Below are 21,001 nucleotides of genomic sequence, written 5' to 3'. Positions count from 1 at the left end.
TTTTTTTGCGTTCTTTCTTTTTAATGTTGACTAACCGCACGTTTACCACCACCTTTAAGAGTAGCATGCGTTTTTGCAATTTTCTAAAAAAAATCACACCCCCATCGTACCACGCAGATACGAATCAAAACCCGTCGCAGGATATCGTTGCGCTATCGGGAAGGATTGTACCCTGCGACAGCTTGCAAGCAGTGACGGGACGTTGAATGAAATGCCGTATCTTCCTTGCAAAGCTACTCCGTCGTTCGATAGGCTCCCACCACCGAACCATCTTATGGTCCTTCATTTTATCCTTGCTTTCGCGTATCGAGCGATGCAAGCAGCATAACAACACCAACAAAAAAAAGGCACGAGAGGGCCCAATAAAATGTAATCGCCTGGGAAAACTTTCTCGGCCACATCGTCCTGGAACCCCCCAAATCCCATAACTACCGATTACGGACTGGTGCCGTTGACAGGGAAACAAGCCCGTGGAGGGCTCCGAGCGTCAGCTGTGCATACAACCGAGCCAGTACCATCGAGCGACATCGAGTGCGAAATCCAAAAATCGAAATCCGCCCCAACGGAACGTGCCAGCAGGCGGCTTCATGGCGATCACGCACGGCTAGCAAAGCGAGAAACACGGGTACGGGCAAAATAAATAAGCGCCTTGTTTATCCTGCTCGTTATCTCCATGCAGAGTATCGGAGAATAAACCGCACGCACTTAAGTCAGCCAAACTGGATGCGCGAACAGCATCAAGGCCTCGGCCACGGCATTAGCGAGCCAGAAATCGGCACCGAAACGGGAAGGTGCCAAGCAATCGCAGGAGCAGCCGCTCACATAAAAATACCCCTAAATTTATACTAAAAATGATTACACCCATCATTCACCAAAAACGCACGAGCAAACAAAACCCAAGCGGTATCATTTTATTCCGCACTCTTTCGCCGGAGACAGTCATCGGCTCGTCGGCTCGTGGACCCTTCAGTTCATTTTCCGTTCCGGGAAAACCGACGGGGCCTTTGTGTTGACTATCTGCACGATCCGGCGCGTTGATGTTGCTCATTGAAGATCATTATTTGTGCGAAAGTTTGTTTTTTTTTTGCTTCCCTGTTGCGTTTTCGGCAAACCACCCGCTGAACCGATTGGAACCGATAGCTGGTTTTGTTTGGGAATCACCCTTCGATTTCGGGGATTTCTCTCCATTTCCTTATATGTTCGTTTTTGTTGGCTCACATTATTTTCCTTATCGACGGCGGAGGCGCTTCGGCAGAGAACAAATTGACGCAATTAGGCTACCACTTATGCGTTATCGGCACCGCCTACTGGGAAGATCGAACCGAGGGAATGTAATACACTTTTTGCTTCAGAGTTTCGGTACCATACCTCAAGGTATCGCAAAAAGGGATTACGTGAGATTGAAGATGCTATCCAATATCGATTTGGACTGCAAAATGAGCGATCCATTAATTTACACGTTGTTTGCGTAAAGAGCACCATTTGTGGCTAAATAAATACTCGAGCCATAGTGTGAAAGCGATCACTTGCGGAAAGCGCGTGTGATTACGGGGAAATGGTATCATAAATGTCTAAAACAAATTGCTAAGAAATATCAAAATGTACCTTTGTTTGCTCTAAAGCTTCGCTCATCGCTAACACATCTTTAAACATAAGCGAGCGCTTAAAACATTCCGAGCAGACGTTTGTGGAACGAAATATTGTTCCTGTTTGCTGAAGGTATCGTTTGCCTTTCAGAAGAGTCGTCCTTGAATTTGCATTTCATCATCGCAGGGATTTTGTTTGCACACAAGTGAATGTTTTATTTTGTTGTTTGATATTCGTTTTAATCTTGCTTTGCTGTCCCGCCAAGTCTTGTGTGTCGGTAGTACAAATAAAGACTCGAATGCCCATGGGGAGCTTTTGGAAGAAACTTTACATAGCTTGATATTAAAACAAACATTTTTATGTTTCTTTCATATGGACCTCTTCAGACAATACTCATGGCTGTTTCTAAAGGGTAGAATATTATGGGAATTCCAACAATGTCCCCTCCTCTTCTAGGAAATGAAGTTTTATTTGTTTTAACGTATCGTAAATGTATTAACAGTACAGCACAAAAAAACATGTCAACCAACGCAACGTCCAAAAACGAGTTTTTTATCAAGCAACATTACCGTAATCACGGCTCTTCCGTTCGCTTGTGCAATCTGCGAATCGTTACACTAAAACAAATAGCTTTGTCAAATTCTAACAAGCAGATTTAAGAAGCGATTTTTGCCAAATCCACGACTAATTTTATCATTTTAGTATATATTTCTAGGGTGTTGCAACTAAAAGGCAAGCGTTAACCTTCACAAAGAAACTCAAAGGCCGTGTGTTGAAGTTTTCCAAAGCTGGTTACTTAGCCTAAGCTATGCCAAGCAAATCACCAATCGCTGGCAATTCTCATAAGACCCAACTCGAACTCCATTCGAGTCTACTGTTTCAATGTCCCGAAGACGAACTTTTGCGAAGCGCTTCGATTTGGTTCAATAATTAACCGGCAAGTTCCATTTACAAAATCAAAATAGCCCAAAGCACATCCTGTGGCGCATCGCCGGTTGAATAACGCAGAAGATCATTTTGGTTTTATACCAAACTTTGCCAAGTTTGCTATCGACATCAAGAGAACTAGCCAGCGATCTCGACCTTAGAGGTGAACGGCGCCAACCAAATCCTCGAAATGGAGAATTGAAGCGCAGTGGCAAGGAAAGTTGTAACGTTGGCCCAAGATTACGAACAACATGGAATAGAAAGTTATTATTGAGCACAGTAAATGGAAAGATGTTTCTTAGGTACCGCGATTTGTTGTTCAAACCAACTTTGGAATCAATGCGGCGTATTGTATAGACTTGAACCACCAATCGGTTATCTACAGTGAGCAGATTCATGTAGCGGTTGTATCCCCTTCCATTACGATATCCTATGCCCGTATCAGCGTTGTAGAAATTTGTTGGCTATGGTCAATTCTGTTGTGGATTAGGCGAAAGTAGCACACTTCCATGATTGCCATAGTATTCATCGTCGCGTTTGTTTTAAAGGTATTTTATTGAGATAAGAAATTTCATTTTTCCTACTGAATTGTAGAATGTGTTTGAACTCAGCATATAATACAATCAAATGAACAATAAGGCAAAAAACACACAGTTTTATTTCAGCTATTTTTGATCCAATAATGGGTATAAATATATGCATGAAGCACACATGAATTGCTTACCTGTTACTTTACACACGTTCACGTCTTCATCGCTGGAATCGATGCAATCATTTTCTCCATCGCATACAAAGCTAATGGGAATGCATTGGCTACTGTTGCAGCGGAATTGGCGCTCAGCACACTGAAGTGTCATATTAACTGAAATATATAAAACACAACTCAAATTAATTAATAAGCTATTTCACTGTGATACAAGGCAGAAGGTGAATTGATTGAAGATTCAACTATACATATTTTAAAAAACAAATCCCTAGCATTCAAAAAGGATGAGAGTATTTTTCATACCTTTTATTAAAGCTTGCTAAAAGAAACAAACAAAAAGATATCTGAAATAAATTTATGTCTTCGCATTTACTTTTATTTTACCCGTCTTCATTTTTTGTCAAACGAATAAAATAAGTGACGTTGTTGCACAAGCTTCATCAAAAAGTGAATGAATGATTTACATCATTTACGGGTCTACAGACGATTCCCAATTAAGACGTATCACTAATGTACTACATTGAGACAGAAACAAATAACTTGTGTGGCTAACAATCACATCTGATTGGTTATGCTTCGTTTCACCAGCATCCGGCATTATATTTTACAATAGTAACGCAATCGTTTTCGGTATCAGTTGCTTCGAAACATCGGTTTAGTATAGACGAACAACGATAGAGATGCTGCGGTACTTTATTACCTGCCTGGTTCTCGTTGGTACTTTCCATCTTCAAGCGTTACAGAGAAAACAAGTTCGTTACATGAGAAGAATATTTTAATTCAGTGCACTGCAAAAAAGCAACTTTTGCAAATTGATTCTTTCAGCCATTTTCGATGAAAAAACTTGAATGCTTGGGTCAGCCGTACAAGTACACCACGGTTTTACGGTGTGATCTGGAGAACCCCCGTCATGGTCCGCAAACAGTACATGTCGTCGTTGACTTAAAACAGCCCATTCCTAAGGTATACATCAATACTAATATCTACGTGAAACATTTTCAAAGTCGAACCATTCTGTATGGAACCACGTTCGAATACTGCGATTTTTTAATGCGCAATGAATCGCGTCAAAACAACCCGGTTGCTGTACTCATATACAACTATGGAAAACATAACTTCCCACAAGTCATTAGACCCTGTCCAGCGCTAGGAGTTTACAATGTGAGCAACCTTGTATTGAGCGAAAATATGATACCCCCGTTTGTGACTCCTGGCACATACTATGCCATTCAATGGTTCTATAACAAACGAAACGAAACGTTATTACATTACGAATCGGAATTTACTGTCGCTGCACCATCCATTTTCAACAGGACTATGTCCCTTTTCACGTTAAAGTAAACGTTTTGGAAAAAACCACATATGTACAAGGGGCATTTCTAACAAATTGAGCACACACACAACATATTTATAATAAAAAAATGCACCAAGAAACATATTGACCAACGTTTTATTTCACGGTGCTTTTATTTTTCTTTTACTATGTGTATTTTTAGTTTTATAATTTCTTTATCTTTATTGAGGAGTATCGAAAGTAAAAAAAATATGCCTTTAACCTTCATAGTTGATTTTAAATAATTATAAATTCTACGCAACAAAGAAATCGATTAGAGAGAGAATTTTTTTTTCAAAAACAAAAAATATACATTGATATTTACTGCCGGTCAAATCCAGTCGATTACACATTGTTGAATCTTCCATTAAATAATTAAGAACGTAATCGTACATTTACATTACTGATATACACGGTATTTTTAAAAACATTGAAGATAATTATTATCACCATCAAAGTAATAAATCGTATCCAACCAAAAGCTATAAAAGACAACAACATTGTATTTATTGTCCTCAGCATTCGAAAGTTAGCAGTTACAAGTACTGTAGTGCAAAAATGAAACATTTTCATTCTTTAGCATTCGCTCTTACTGCATTTTGTTTCCATCGATACGCACTAAGCACAAGAGTAAGTTATTATTTTGATCTTTTTTGGCAATCACACATCCAATACAGACAAACAATTTCTATTTTGCTGCAAGGTTACTTTGAAGCGATTTCAGTGCACAGGTCTACCCTATGAGGCCAGCAAATTGCATTATTGCCATTTAGAAACATACCGGAACGGAACTCAAATAGCTAGTGTGGTAACCGAAGTTTTGTACACCCTCCAAAAAGTGTATGTTGCCGCTGGCTTGTATATACAGTACTTTCGCACGCGAACACAACTGTTGACTACTACGATGGAGTACTGCCAACATCAAAGAGATAAGATACCACTGCAAAGCTCTTCAGCCATCTTTGCTATGGGGTATGCTCAGCAACATTTACCACAGCTGTTAACAGAATGCCCTGTTCGAGCTAATAAGGTATTTAACATTACTGGTTTGCGTATCGATGACTCGATGGTTCCATCGTTCGTACCTCCGGGAACATATTATGTGGAGCTGAGGGTATGCAACAAACGCAACCAAACTGTCTTCCAAGGATCGTTGGAGGCAAGCATCAAATAGATACGATACTAAATTAGTTAATAGTGCAAGGAACAACATCAACATTACTCTGCGAACTAACAACAATACAGTAACATACAAAATTAAAAGCAAAGTCACAACAACATTCAAAAAACAAAATGATCGACGTCTCTGTTTGACAATTTTTCATATTAAGTATTTCCTTCGTATCGTTGTTTTTATCAACTACAAATAGCTGAGAAAACTCAAATCCTCAAGACTTATATAAGAACTTTAAATAACTAGAAACAAATGCAAAAAATAGAGTAGACTACGTCAACATAATCTGTTTGTATATAGAGCATGTTGATAAAGATACGGATGTGAGTAGAAAATTTAATACAAGGTTTGAAATATTCGCAGACACGAATAATTACTGTTCCCAACTCAAAGAGTATGAGTGACATGGGAAGATGACGGATGTGTGCAAAATCATTTTAGAGATCAACTTGGTATACCCACTTGGTAATACACTCAAATACAATAAAACAAACTGTACCAATAATAAACGGATTCATAGTAACTACGTTGAAATTCACCTCCATTCTTCCTATCCAAATTACAAAAGTGGAAAAATGGTAATACACTGTCATTCGGATGATGTGTATCGAATAATTATAAACAGACAAAATTGGCAATCTGTTTGTCAAAAATTAAATAGATTATAAAGTCAGACAGAATAATTTTCTGCATTCTCTCTGATGTTCAGTTCATTTGAATTCTGGTGAATCTATACAACCACAGTTACCGGTTCACAGCTGTGTTAATTCAGCATTGTGTAAATTGGAGCTAACGAGAAATGAAGCACTTGTTCGTCTTGGGGTTCATTTTAAGTCTCGTTCAGTGCCTTCAATACGCACATAGTGCAATGGTTATATTCAAAATCGAAATAATGTGGGATAAGCATCTTATACGAGCTTTCTTTTCTCCCTAGGTCATTGTGAAACGATTACAGTGCACAGGTCAACCGTACGAAGTCAGCAAACTGTATGCTTGCCATTTGAAAACGTTTCGTAACGGAACACAGCTTGCCAATATCGTGCTGGAAATTTTGAGCATCCTTCACAAAGTATATGTGACGTATGACTTGAGCATACAGTACATGCGGACGCGCACGCATCTTTTAAGTACCACGTTAGAGTATTGTCAGCACCAACAGGATTCGCTTCCGCTCCGCAATGCCGTGTCCATGTTCATATTTGATTTCGCCCGGCAGCATGTTCCACAGGTGCTCACGGATTGCCCTGTTCGACCTTACAAGATGTTCAACCTCACTAATGTCCACATCAAACAGTCGATGATTCCACCGTATGTGCCGATGGGGTCATATTACGCAGAACTGAGAGTTTACAACAAACGAAATCAAACTATCTTCCAAGGGTCGGCCGAAGCTGATTTTAAGTAAAGGGCAATGAATCTAGTGGCAATAAAATATGTAAAAATTAGCTTACAGCGGTTGCTATTTAGTAATTCATCTATATTTTAAGGGCTTTACTGACATCTCAGAAGTGACATGACTAAGCTACCCAATTATTTCAAGAAAATTTAAAATACAAATAAATTTCGAAAAAAATGGATATATATTATATATATTACTGTGAATTTTCATAATAAAAAATACCACATAAAATACCAATCATGATAAAAAATACCACAAATATAATTTTTTCAGCAGCACATTACCGAAGGAGATATTTTAAATTACTAAACAGCCGACGAAAAAAAAAATAACACGGATTATAAGCTGCATAATTACATTGTAATCACTCGTACAACACGCCAAAGTAGATGATTATATACCAAACGATTACACTAATATGACATCGTTTCAATGAAGCTAGAACAATTATATTAATGATAATAATAACCCATAACAACACAATCCGCTTTGATAGCGGCTTCTTTGTCGTTCACCGCTCTAGGTTACCATCAGTAGATTCAAAGTAGTATGTTACGCCGAATTGCTCAGTACCATTTCCAACGATCGAGAACAAGTGTTCGATATTATGAAATACTACATTGCAAAGATAATATACAGTTTTCTACTGTTGCATTGTGAGCTACGCAGCACCAACAGAATAGGAAACGAAAGTAACAGTTATATAGTTTTAAAATTGACACTTTTTTGCCTTTATTTTCAGCCATTGATAATAAAGCGACTTGTTTGTTCAGACGAAGAATCCAGAGTAAGCAAGCTGATCCATTGCCACGTTTCTACACCTAGAACCGGACCACAACTGGTTGACGTTTTGCTGAATATTTTCGAACCGGCGACTAAGCTTATGATTGCGTTTAATCTACACACTCAATACTTTCGCTCAAAAAACCTTCTCTACGGAACGACATTTGAATATTGCGAACTTTTGGAAAACTCAGACTTCCCAATCAACCCAGTGGTGGCGATAGCGTTGAAAATTGCCCAAGATAATTTTCCCCATTTGCTCAAACCGTGCCCAATTCACGGGATGATCAATGTGACTGGGCTTGCTGTGGACAGCAAGGTGGTGCCTCCGTACGCACCACCGGGGACGTATTTCTTCGACATACGTGCATCAAACAAGCGAAATGAAACGATTATCGCTTGCACGTCAGAGTTTGTCATCATACAGAAAGCCTTACTGGCCGAAACATTTTCAATGTTTGGAAAGGGATATGAGCAATGAATGCATATTTTCTTAACTTTCTATACAACGATGGAAATAAACGTGTTTGTATGCATATGTTTGTTTGGTACATTCAACGCTAACAATGAACAACAGAGATGACAAACCGTGTCAACATACACGGAAATTTTACAAAACTGCAACCAAGAAAATTCTATAAATTCCACACATCTCACCAACCTATAAGCTCTGGCGAATTAGGGCAAACACACATGCAAGACACATATTCCTCGTCGGAATGGTCAGTGTGGGTCACCATAACTTCAGATCATGATAGCATGCTCTTGAGGAACCTCAGCCGATAACAGTAAAGATCCGTAATGAGGACTCGGAAGCAGCTATTGCATGTTGTGCTCTTGTAGGGCAGCCTACCGTTGGTACCCATTCGTTCTCAGCATCTGATCCTCTTTCCTGTTCTTCCATCCGTGCCCATTATCCTTTCTACAACTCTACAACCACCTTACGATGGGTTGGGGACGTCTTTAAATTCCAATTAGCTAAACAAGCACGAAAGCGTCCATTGAACTTGCAAACTTCAGCACTTACGGTAGTATGCTTCTCTAAACATCATCTAAAAAAACCGGTGAAACGATAGGTTTGCAGTCCTAACAAAATCTTCAACGGAAGCCTACTAATTTTGCGGTGTTAGATTTTCAAGGACAACACTTTTATGCATAAAGGCTCGCTGGTTGCCTGGTAGTAAGTTTTCGCTGACCGATGATGTAGCTTACCACCTAGACGGCTGCAGTCGATATCAATATTCCGGTCACGTCACGTCACCCGAGAAGATAGTTCACTTCCACCGACGATAGTCGACATCAAGACTGAAAATTGAACCCGCCGTAAACGCTCGGCAGCATAAAAAAAAACGACAACCCTATCGATGTAATGAGAAAGAAAAACGCGAACAAATTATGCACGGATTAGCAAAATGCAGCGGAAATTTTCCACTTAGTTCCAGGAACAGTGGCCTTGTGCTGAGCAACATTCACGGTTCGCTCTTTGCGAACGCTTGGGAGTCCACCCGAAGGTGGAACTTTCGCTACTTACCCGCAGGAATATGCCACACGCGCAAGGCAATACCAGTGAGGCGCGGCAAAGTCCCAAGACTTGAGGTGGAGTCAAGCTGGACGAAAGTTTAAGCACATCTTCGGACATTTCGCAAACGCTCCATTGGTGGCATTGGAAACGAGCAGAAACGAGCGTAGAATTCAATTAGGGGAGTTTTCTTCAACTTCATTCGCCAGTCAGCGAACGGACCACGGATTGATAGCGATGCACCAAGGTGGAAGAGAATTTATAAGATGCGATACTTTTTTTTTGCACAGTCTAGCAAGTGCAGGACGCCAGATAACCATAAATTGCATCACACAGAAAAATAGAGCAACGACTCCATTGACTGACATCGGCGATGCGGTTACTTACGATTTGCTTTGATATAAATAATATTTCTCATAACTTTAAAAGAAATGGCTCAGAGCAGGACTGTTAAGTTCGTTTATCTCAATCACGAGCATGCCGTACATTTGAAAGACCAAACAATAAGACACTTTCCATGTCTTAAAGATCAATGTGTCAACCACACCCATCATCTCGTAATCGTGCGCAGGTACATTACCGGAGCTCACACTCACCTTCTGCAGAAGTTGTTTTTCTGACAAATTTGCACCAAACTTATCCGTCAAATTCCTAGCGCCTTGGACGAACTCGAACAAGCTCTCCATTAACACAGCACTAAGATGACATGCTGGAAGCCATATACCCACACACTAGCCGATGAAGTAAGAACCGTTTCCCGGGAAAGCGCTTCGACCGACGGGAAAGATTACGTAAAACGTGTAAAACGCTCTTGGCTCTTGTCTGCGAGCGCAATGTAACCACTCTGGTGAGCTAACATTCACGGCCAGGCGGAAAAGCGTGTGATGCGTGAGAAAAGGGCTTTAGCTGCCGTCAGTGTCAACTCGAATCGTCGAGTTCGGTAAGGCAAACACAAACAAACTAACGCGCGCGTAACCCTCCCAAACTGGTAGTCAAACAGGAACAATCTGCTCTTCTGCCAACGTGTACCGCCCAGCTACAAATATCATGCAAAACCGGCACACAGCAGCCAGGTTCACCTGTGGTGCCTACACCCGCCGGAGTCGACAATGTTGTTATTGCTACTCCGGCGAAACGCGAAACACGGAAAGGTGTAGGGCGCGAATCGAAACGTGTTTGCGATTCTAGGATTCTCGCACACAGCACCGCCGGTTCCCAGCCGGTTTCCAGGATGCAGGGTCATGTGCCCTTTCAATTATTTCCATTATTTCAATGATGGGCCCCACCCGACCGATCATCGCCACTGCCGGTTTTCGAGCGAGGCACTGTGCCAGCTGGGCGTTTCAGTTGCCGTGGGGTTTTGAATGGCACTGCGCTCTCGACCACTCGGCACACTGCAAAGCCGAGATGAAAAGAGAAGAAACACTTCCCCGGGGATCCTTGGTCCCACTGCGAGCGGAAACGGAACCCAAAATGTATCACCCCAAGCTGCCCAGCACACTACCGTCTGCTTCTGCCGCGCTCTGTACATAATGCTCCTCTCGATGTTTGCTCAACGAGCTATTCCATAATTAATGATGGAGCAAATTTGTTTGTCGAAGACGCGTAACAATAACACTGCTTCTACCCCTTTCGACCCAACTGCCCTCCCCCTCACCCCCCGGGCGGGTGTCCACTTGCCTTCCCGTCTCTATTCCAACACTTTTCCGCACTGCACCGGGGATTCTTTCAAGCATTCGTTAAAATGAAAACATGCGGAAAACCGACGGCAAAACGGCTGTGGAACGGCTTTGTGGTACCTGCGTTGGGAAAAGCTCCGCACCACGAGCCCTTTAAGACACCCGGTCGATCTTGGTTGGTAGAGGGTGAATGGGCCACCGTGGGTGGAAGACCGCATTTTGCTTGGTTGAAACAAACGAAGAAAAAAAAGCTCCCCACAATAGAATCGTTTTACCGAGCCGGCACGGAATAACATAAGGGTAGTACTACCAGCAGCTAAGAGCATCGGGAATCCACTTATCAGGAATCTGCCTGCTTTTGCGTCTGTCTTGACGCAACCCACAAAGCTCGCCCGTTCGAGGAGGTGGTTACGCGTGCGAGTAAGACAAGCAGTAGCTGGAAAAATAAACTCATTTATCACGGTGTGACTCGTGCAAGTGGCAATCAAACATCGCTCCCAAAATCCATCAAGATGTGAGTCGAAGTATCACGTCTATTCAGCTGATGCCAAGTGAAAAGGATTATTTTTCGGATCATTACCATGGCAGCTCGTGAAGTACCTCGTTTTAATAAGATCTGTCCGATTTTGTTAGTTTCGAACATTTTGCGCGGTTCAGGTCAAGAGTACGCGTTCATTGGCAGTGGGTACACTAGCATCGTAGGTTGTACTATCACAAATTTAATCAAGCAAATGAAAGCAGACCTTCCTTAACTGCATACGAGCGTTCTCGTTTGAGGTTGTGCTATTCTGATAACATGGAATCTTGTTTGGATTCAAATATTTAAAGGTTAGGACTAATAATTACACTAGTTTACTCAATCGCAAGTTTGGCAGGAAACATATTGAGTTAGAAACAATTTTTTTGAAATTGTAATTTTCATCTTCCTACTCACATCCGATGGAATGCGAATTGCTTGGAATATTTTAATATGTAACGAAACATGTATCTGCAACAACTGCAAAAAAGGAAACCCCGACAATCAAACCATGCTAATTGCTCATACATAGTTGTAGATGGATCAATGCACAGAAAAAAACGCACCAACAAAGTAAAAACGTCATCTATAATACAATTTAATTATATATATATATATATATATATATATATATATATATATATATATATATATATATATATATATATATATATATATACATATATATATATATACAATATATATATATATATATTGTAATTTTATACGTTCAAGTCGGAACAACGAATGGAAACATCAATAATGTTGGATAATATTGCACATCAAGGAGAGTCGCATTATCATAAGAACCAAAAAACGCAACCAACCTAACACCAGATTGTAACAAATGGTGGAAACAATAATGTTTAAGCTTGCAAGGTTTACGATAAAAAAAAACTTATATTTTGTGGGCTTTAAGATTAATTTCAAACGAGACCTTTAAGTTAGCTAGCATCAACATGCCCGTTTCTGCTTTGTATACAACGAGAGCAGAGCAATCCAGAAGAGCTACAGTTTGGGATTTTGGTTTGATTAAATTTTAGAACCTACCTCCAAGTGCCACAAACATCACTGTTGAGGATGATTATGCTTGAGAATCTGAACACGCCTAAGCAACGAATACAAATCAGAAGCATAATTAAACGGAACGGAAGAACACTGGCACATAAAATGGAATGCGACACCAGATTTAAACGATTTCGCCCAGCGCCTGCAAATCAAACAATTTTTTGCGACACTTTTCCACAATATTCCAGCTTGCCCTTAGGATATGCAAGAAAGGACTTTTTATTCATTGTTCACTGTTCGCTGTTGCCTTGCTAAATTATTCCAAACTACACTACCAAAATTGCTCCAAAAAGCGGACATAAACGATTCTTCGTTTCTACGCCGGACGTTAGACCGTTTAGTTGTTTTCCTTTTTTGTTCATGGCAACAGAAAAACCGGATTCCTACATTTCTTCTTTTCGGACAAGCTGTGGCCTGACTTCGGTGAGCCAGAGTGATAAATGGAAACAAATCATGAACAAATAAGTTGCTTTCGAATATTTGCAAACAGCTCCGTCACTTTCTTACTGTACGCCGACGGATAATTTCTTCATTTGCGAACTTTAGCATAGAATCAGCCTAAGCTAATTAAATATGTATGCATAAAACGTTGCAAATGCGCGCATCGAATAGCAGGCAGCAACGGTTGAATAAATGAAATTATGAAATCAAAGCTTAATTCAACTTAATCATTCAATTTAATATTTTAATATACATCGAGCACCGATCAAGCACAAAAAAAACATTTTAGAAGTCGTATGCATTGAACAACTATAGCATAATACCATAACAGCCAAAACAACTGTCATAACGCTAGAGATTCAAACGTTTGCAAACTAGGCTGATAAATTAAATAATATATATGTGTACAATTATTACTAGTCACTGTAATTCTGTATCCATGGTTTATCAGTTCAATGTTTAGAAATACATTGAAACACAATTTACTTATACAACTCAAATACAACGAGCTTTTGCGGCTAAAGAGGTCGATTCCCGAAGGAAGAAAGTCTTGCAACGTAAAGCGCGGCACAAGAAAAGCATAAATTTTCATGATACTTTATCTCCATCAAGGTGCGTAGCGGTCGTCGCCAAACGTGGGAGCGCCAGCTGAGGGCTGCAGTCATCTAAGCTTACGGTTTGCGTCCTCATTCCGACAAACCCGTGAGCCCGTTCGAAGATGTCGCTTAACAGATTACGTTTTTATCTTGCCACATTTTCCTTCCAGCCATCGCTGAAATGTTGGTGGGTGTGAAAAATGAATTTCAAACAAAAAAAAACAACCGCACCACAACAACCATCACCGCGTGCGGGAGGACGAAAGCGCGTCTTCGAAGCATCATCGTTTGCTGAAAACGACAGAAAGTGCCAGTAAAAGTATTTTCGTACAGTCATGAAAAAGAGATTTCAACCAAATTAACGCTCTGTCAGCAAGAGGCGCTAAGCTCGCAATCAAAGATGGAGCTAATGAGAACGAAGAAAGATGAAACGAAATAAGGCGATGGCCTTTCAACTTTGGCGGTCTAAAATAACGACCGGTCAGGTAAATGCAAATTACATCGCCATGAAGCATTGCCATCAACAACAACGTACTACAATAGCAAACCATATACATACAGGCACCTCACCCCACCAATTAGGTAGTATTTATGTAAGGCCAAGAAAACACAAAACAAGACCATCCTAATGGATCAATGCGCGCGAACTACGAGAGTGTTCTAGCGACGGAGCGGCAAAACTTTTTCCGTTCAGTGCGAGGCATAGAAGAAGGCACCGTAACATTAGGACCATGACCGCCGACCGGCAAAGCGCAGCGATGGCTGATAAACGAATAGCACAACCGACGGAATGGGCAATTTCTCGCCATTTTTGTCATTAATGTTGATAGCATAACCAAACCAGCGCCACGCATTAACTAGCGACGACATGGTGCGTGAAAAATTGGCTGAAGATGTCTAACGGTAAACAACAACGGGCAAACTTTCTTCCGTCTGCTGGCGAAGTTTCACGGACGGACGAATTTGCTTTCGGTTTCGGCGTCATGAAGAAGCAAGCTTTGAAATGATGATTTCCCAACAGGAACAGATTGCTCACGAAGCTTCAGTGCTACTGATAAGTAGTTACAAAACGCAGAAATCTGCTTTTAAAATTTTTATATTAACTTTACGAGCAAACACAAAATTTATAGCTATATATTTAACATTACTGTGGCCGATGTAAATCGAGAAGGATTTTTATACGAAAACCTTTTAGTGGCAACAGGCGTGTAAAAAACATTCTGGTCATTAATGACATTTTAGCAATTCCTCATTTGAATTTATTTTTAATATGATTTTCCGAGAACTCATGAAAAGCCATTGCGTGAAAAGCGTTATAATTTGCATTCATTACAAACTGGTGTACCAAATCATTAATCAATGGATAAAAGGATGCCATCCTGCTCTATGGGGGGCCAGCATGTCATGTACACTTTGACCAATTTTCCGAAACGTCTGTCAAACGACTGTCACCGCTGAGGCTGCTAAAGATACAAATTAATAATCATGATAACAAAGGAGCAGTCTGTTTCAAGCCTCAGAGCCGAAAGATTCTGACGTTAAAATCCTTACTCTAGCCCACCCATGTCAATAAAACTGTGTCGGTTGAACTACCGACCCGCCTGCAGGCTCTACCAGAGTGTTGTAAAAGTAAAGAGGCGACTAGATTTTTTTTTATCTTTAACTATCGTTTTATTATGTTTAAAAGCCCAAAGGAAGGTCTTATCAACAACCAAGGTTGTGGAGTCGCATTTCATGCTACGCAGTAGTGAACAGGAAACTAGATTCTTGTGTCGTACCGTGAGCAAAATTTAGCAAAGAAGAAAAACCGCAGAACCGATGAATAACATGTTTACTCGGGTGCTTAAATAATTACATGGAATTTTTGTGATGATTTGTAGAAACTGAAATTTTACTTGTTTGTAAAGTTTTCATTCAATCACAACAATATAGCATTATGTGGCAGCTATATTAACCTCATCAGTTTACAAAAAAAGGAACAAAACGTAAGAAAGCAAAAAAAAACAACAATGCAAATGTATTTTTAAATTTTCTATTGATTCCGATTCCTTAAATTTTGTTACATAGTGCTATGCGACGAAAGAGAATTCACATATACTACAAAACAAAAGGTGGGAAAAAATTAACATAAACGATTACCATGCGCCTCCATTGTTAACGTTTTGCCACAATAAATTACCTACAATGTCTAGGAGAAAATTTTGACAGGCTCATAAGTATCGTTTGTTATAAAAATAATAATTATTTTTATGAAACTAGAATAATAATAATATAAAAAAAGAAAATAATAATAATAATAATAATAATGGTAATCATATATAAAAAATGACTTAATCAAATTGCGAAGGAATTTTAAAATAAAACATTTACTGGTTGCATCTCTTTCCAAATATACAAGTAATTTTTCAATAATAATAATAAGTTTTTAACTGATGTTGATTATCCATCGCCTCAAAATTCCCCATCAACATTCCATTAATGTCTCTTCTTTGTTTATCATCGATTAGAAATGGTTCCAAGTCTGATGAACAAATAATTTAAAACACAAGCTTCAATCCAATTGGTGGATTAGCTTTTCCTCATTTGGGGAAAAGATAAAATTACAACAAACGTTAAAAAGATAAAAAAAAAATTTTGCAAAAAAAACATACAGAAAAAGAGTTCAGGATCAAAACTATATTTATAGTTTTTTGCCGATTCCTGTTGTCAACGTTAAATTTTGTCACCACAATTTCTTCTTTCAAGTTCTTTCAAGAAGGCTTGGTATATTCCTAATCCTATCCATAATATACATCTAACTTTCAATTGACCCAATTTCTAACATTTTCATAACGCTCAATTCTATCCTCCTTATTCAATACAACGCTCTTGATTTTATCTCAATGTAGCTTTCCTTTCCGTAGCTTCTATAACATATCTTTCATCAAGTATTTTCTATCAATTCTAGAAAACCAACGCGATACAAAAATATTTGTTGCAATATCTAACTATTTATTCTTTAAATGTATTATATGGAAATAACGAGCGTTGTTTCCGTTACAAAATCATAAACGGATTCTTTTTATTTCCTTTAACACCGCTCAATATATGGTGTATTGCTATGATAAAAAAAATCATTTTTTGTAGCTGTTATTCCTACTGGTCTATAAACCACACGTCACATTTGCTTTTGACATTTAGTGCTTCGTAATAACATTAAAATTTTATTGATAATAAGATCCATTACTGTTGTTCTTCGGTATTACGGGATACTTAACTGAGCAGTTTTTCTTCTTGGATCTATAAAGTTACACTGTTTTGACCAAAGCTGAGCATTATTTTATTGAATCGAAACGAAATGATTATGCATAATAGCTAAGTATGTCCTTGGTAGGTTTTATCAGCGTCTTGCACACCATTTAATAACATTCGGCCACTAACGTTAAATCCTTGGCTCCAGTCGCTTCACATGAAATGCCATGGGAAAGTATACTATTTTATGATTCCAAGGGCAATGATTTCGTTATTGATACAAGATCAATACGAGTAACTGTTTGTTAAGTGAAATTTTTTGTTTTCACTTTCTTTCACTTTTATGAATCAAAATCTAGATTTCACTCAATGAAATGCGTTTTTCTTGAACACTCGAAGTTCGTTCATTTATTTTTGTTCAATTTTATTTTTTGATTGAGTTCAAGTGAGTTCAAGAAATGGTCACAAGCAGGTAGTAATCTAAATCAACGAATTGTGTCACATATCCGTCAATTTCGGCTTCCAACCCCAGCTCAATAAACCGTCATAACATACGCAGTCAGTTTGATCTAGGAACCGATATGTATGAATACACGGATGTATGAACTCCATTTCATGTATAAATGAAAAAAGCTATACATTCCAGTTGACAATAAATCATGCAATCCACCCAAAAAGGATCACATGCAATACGCACCTTCAGAAAAAAAAACTAACAAATCGGTACACTTTGATATCCCGCGTAAAAGCATGGAGTACAAGAGAACTGATGAAAAATTCAATTCGCCCATCCGGATACATTACTTTTGCTTTGGTTTGCCTTTTTTTCATTTCCGGTTCAATAATTTTCAATGTGCCATTTGAGCCAATCATGCGTAAATAGCATTGTTCCAATCAAGAGTAAATATCGTTAATGTCAAGTCACAGGCAAGCAAAGATGTGACACGATGCATACAGAAACAGCCACGAATTTCGAATGAAAAGCACCATAACGCACTTCACACTACATGTTTGAGCTTCATCCAAAGCATGGAATGACTTTTTAAGTTCTCTTCAGTTATCCAGAATACATTAAAAATGCCATCCAAAATCAATCGAAACGACGCCAACCGGTGAATAAAACATCAACCTAAGGGCATCTCCAACACGCTCGACACGTTGTACCAACAAATACCAGCACAAGTAATGAAAAGCAGCCAGTGTGGACTGAAAATGGATGCTCTGTAGGCAAAAATAATATCAACATCTAAGCGTTTCCCATACAATCGAAACTGACACAAAACAACGAAACATCAGCATCATCCATTGCAACGAAACCTGCTATCAATCAGCAGAATCTCCTTGATCTACGAAAGCGAAGTGAACGAAACAGTACCGAGAATGCCATGAATAAATCCAACGGAAAAGAAATACGAACAAAACCAGAATTTTTGTGATAGCATCGCAGCGCAGTCACAACCAACGTTCGCGTTCAGTGCCAGCACAAGACAACCACGAAACGCGCGAACGAACGGACACCATTAGAGCTTAGTTTTTAATTTTTCATGAGTTCATCTCGTGGCCACGAACGCTGCAGCACACGCCTTCCGGCTGCCGGAAATTACTTTCCATCAATCGGTGTTTCCGGTTCAACAATCAACACAAGGACCTGATCGGACTGGAAAATAAAGCGGTGTATGCTGACTCCGCAATCAAAGGATACGACACTTTGTACCGCACCGTCTGCGATCGATAGCTAATTCGTCATTTCGCTAAAAGAAAGCAAAAACAATCAAAACGCAAGATTATTTTGCGAAACTGCTGCTTGCGTGCTCAGTTCGCGCACTCACAAGCAGCGCCTAATGCAAGCAACATCATTTAAATTCAATACCGTTAGAGGGAGAACAAAATATCGTCACCGAAAAACACCCACCGGAAAAGGGAGTAAATTATTTATCTTTCCGCGATCGTGATGGGGTGGTTATTTTGAGGCCACCATAAATTGACAACACGGACCCGGTTCGACTGCCGGAAACCTGCGTACAACCGTGCCGGAAGTTTTGCTTTCATCTCGATTTATCTCGGCTTTCCGCTGATTCTGGGCGCATAAAAACGGAAGCCCCTTCCGAAAACGGCAGCAGCAGCAGATAGCGCCCGGTCGGTAGGGTGCGGGTTCTACCGGAGGCCGGAAGTCCGATACCATGGTTTCGGATTTTCCGGTATCGTTGTTTTTCGTTCGACCCCGCTGGTCTACGGTATGGCGACGTTTCCGGATTGACAAGCGGAAAGTCAGCCAGCACGCACTTGCACGCATGCCTACGTTTGGTGACGCACCCGAAACGTCCGGATTTCTTCTACGAAGCAGCATTCCGTCTGCTATTCTTTTTTTTTTTTCGCTTCTTGAAACCCGAAACGCGATACTGGAACTCACTACATCATTCACTTTGATGCTTCTGTTTCGCGTTACAAATTGGGTTAATTTTATGATCGTCATCGAATCAGCCAAATTAAGATTGATTGAACTGGACCCGGAGGCACAACGCCGTGTGCGGCGAAACGAACCCAATCAGCTCGAGGAAAACTCGCAACAGCGCTTACCATAACCGGCACACGACACGACAGTTCGCGCTTGCCGGTTGATGGGGGCTTTTCTTAGAGCTTTTGTCGGATTTTTCACCACCCCACCGTAGAGAGCTGCAGCACGAACTTCAACCGATTCTTTCGACGCAACAAAATGTGAGGCCTCATTCATCGGTACGGTTGTACGGAAGGAAAGAAAAATAAATCCGCTTTCAAACAGCCGCCCGACGGTAAATAGGGGAAGCGTAAAGGAGAGCAAAAAAAACCCTCACAATATCCCATGATTACTTTTTCGGTTTTCCGGAGCAGTTCCATCCCACCCGATTCGTGCGCCGTTACACTTCCTTCCTGATTGTGTTTTCAGTTTTAATTGGCTTAAGTGAGGCCCACGAATTTGAACCTTCCCGTCAGAATGCGAAATGAGATCCCTTCGCGTCGGAGATGGGTTCTGAGCGGTATGGAAGATAAACTTATCACATACACCCTTGCGTAAGCTGAATGAAAAATTTATCTCAACAAAGGGATTACGTGCAGCAACCCAAACGACGCCCTCGCGATTCCACGCTACCCACGCGTGTGGCGGGACTTTGTTATCAATTGATTATTCCTGCCCTCAAATGCGTTTCTTGAGAGCCGTTTTCCGCTTGCGGCCAGTGTTGTTGCTGCTGTTGCAACCCTTAGTCTTGATTCCGTCGGTCGTTTGTTGGCTCAGACGAATCCCAGAACGAAATAGAAGGCCCATTATGATAAAGAACGCGAACAAACTAATACAGAGGGCACATGGAAGAGATTTCCGTTTCCGAAAAGGTTCCTGCTTAAGAACGAAGTTTACAAACGGTCTACTTAAACGAGAGATGGAATAATGCCAACAAAACGAAACTTCAAATAGAGCCGCCAACAAGAGCCCGAATGATGGTGTTAAAGTGGCAACAGTGCCGCTACCGGGAGTGAGTCTTTTAATCTGATTAGGAGATTGAGTCGTCCAATCATTTTCACCGCCCATCACGAGTCCGTCCGAATGGTAGCACGAAACGGAACCCCAAAGAACGTGTACACGGGGATAAGAACAAATATTGAACAAGTATAGCAGGAGGGCGCTAGAGTTTTCCCCATAAAAAAGAACAAATTCCACACCGCTATTTTGGCTTGCCGACCCCATCGCCTGGTCAGCGAGGGAAAGCTGTAGTTGATTGATTTTCATTTCCGCCGCCAAGTTTGAAGGATAAACAAAGAATCAAAGCGCTAGAAGCAAGCATGGGAAAGAAGCAGGAGGGAATAAAAACGTTCCGTGGGAGGAGGTTTCTTCGTGACTGACAAGCCCACAAACACACGCTGCGGGTAGCCGGAATTGAGAAGCAATCGTCCGGTTTTTGGCCGTGGTTTTCGGTTTGATCAATATTGACCATTACGCGTCCATAGGGAAGAGCAGTCTTTTCTTGTGGGAACCTTTTGCTGCTATCACGATGGTAATTTATTTTCCTT

General features: G+C 40.3%; 2 protein-coding genes across 2 annotated transcripts; both read left to right on the top strand.

Moving 5' to 3' along the window:
- Positions 1 to 4,054: 4,054 nt before the first annotated feature.
- Positions 4,055 to 4,561, top strand: LOC128721821 (uncharacterized). Its single transcript, XM_053815620.1, has one exon. It carries the CDS (start codon positions 4,055 to 4,057, stop codon positions 4,559 to 4,561), a length of 507 nt encoding a protein of 168 aa, XP_053671595.1.
- Positions 4,562 to 4,702: 141 nt separating this feature from the next.
- LOC128721812 (uncharacterized) lies at positions 4,703 to 5,727 on the top strand. The gene is made up of 2 exons (XM_053815609.1): positions 4,703 to 4,706; positions 5,231 to 5,727. Exons 1-2 carry the CDS (start codon positions 4,703 to 4,705, stop codon positions 5,725 to 5,727), a joined length of 501 nt encoding a protein of 166 aa, XP_053671584.1.
- Positions 5,728 to 21,001: the final 15,274 nt, after the last annotated feature.

Source organism: Anopheles nili, chromosome 2 (genome assembly GCF_943737925.1).
Source record: "Anopheles nili chromosome 2, idAnoNiliSN_F5_01, whole genome shotgun sequence".
Taxonomy (NCBI): Eukaryota; Metazoa; Arthropoda; class Insecta; order Diptera; family Culicidae; genus Anopheles; species Anopheles nili.
This window is presented reverse-complemented; position numbering and strand designations above follow the sequence as displayed.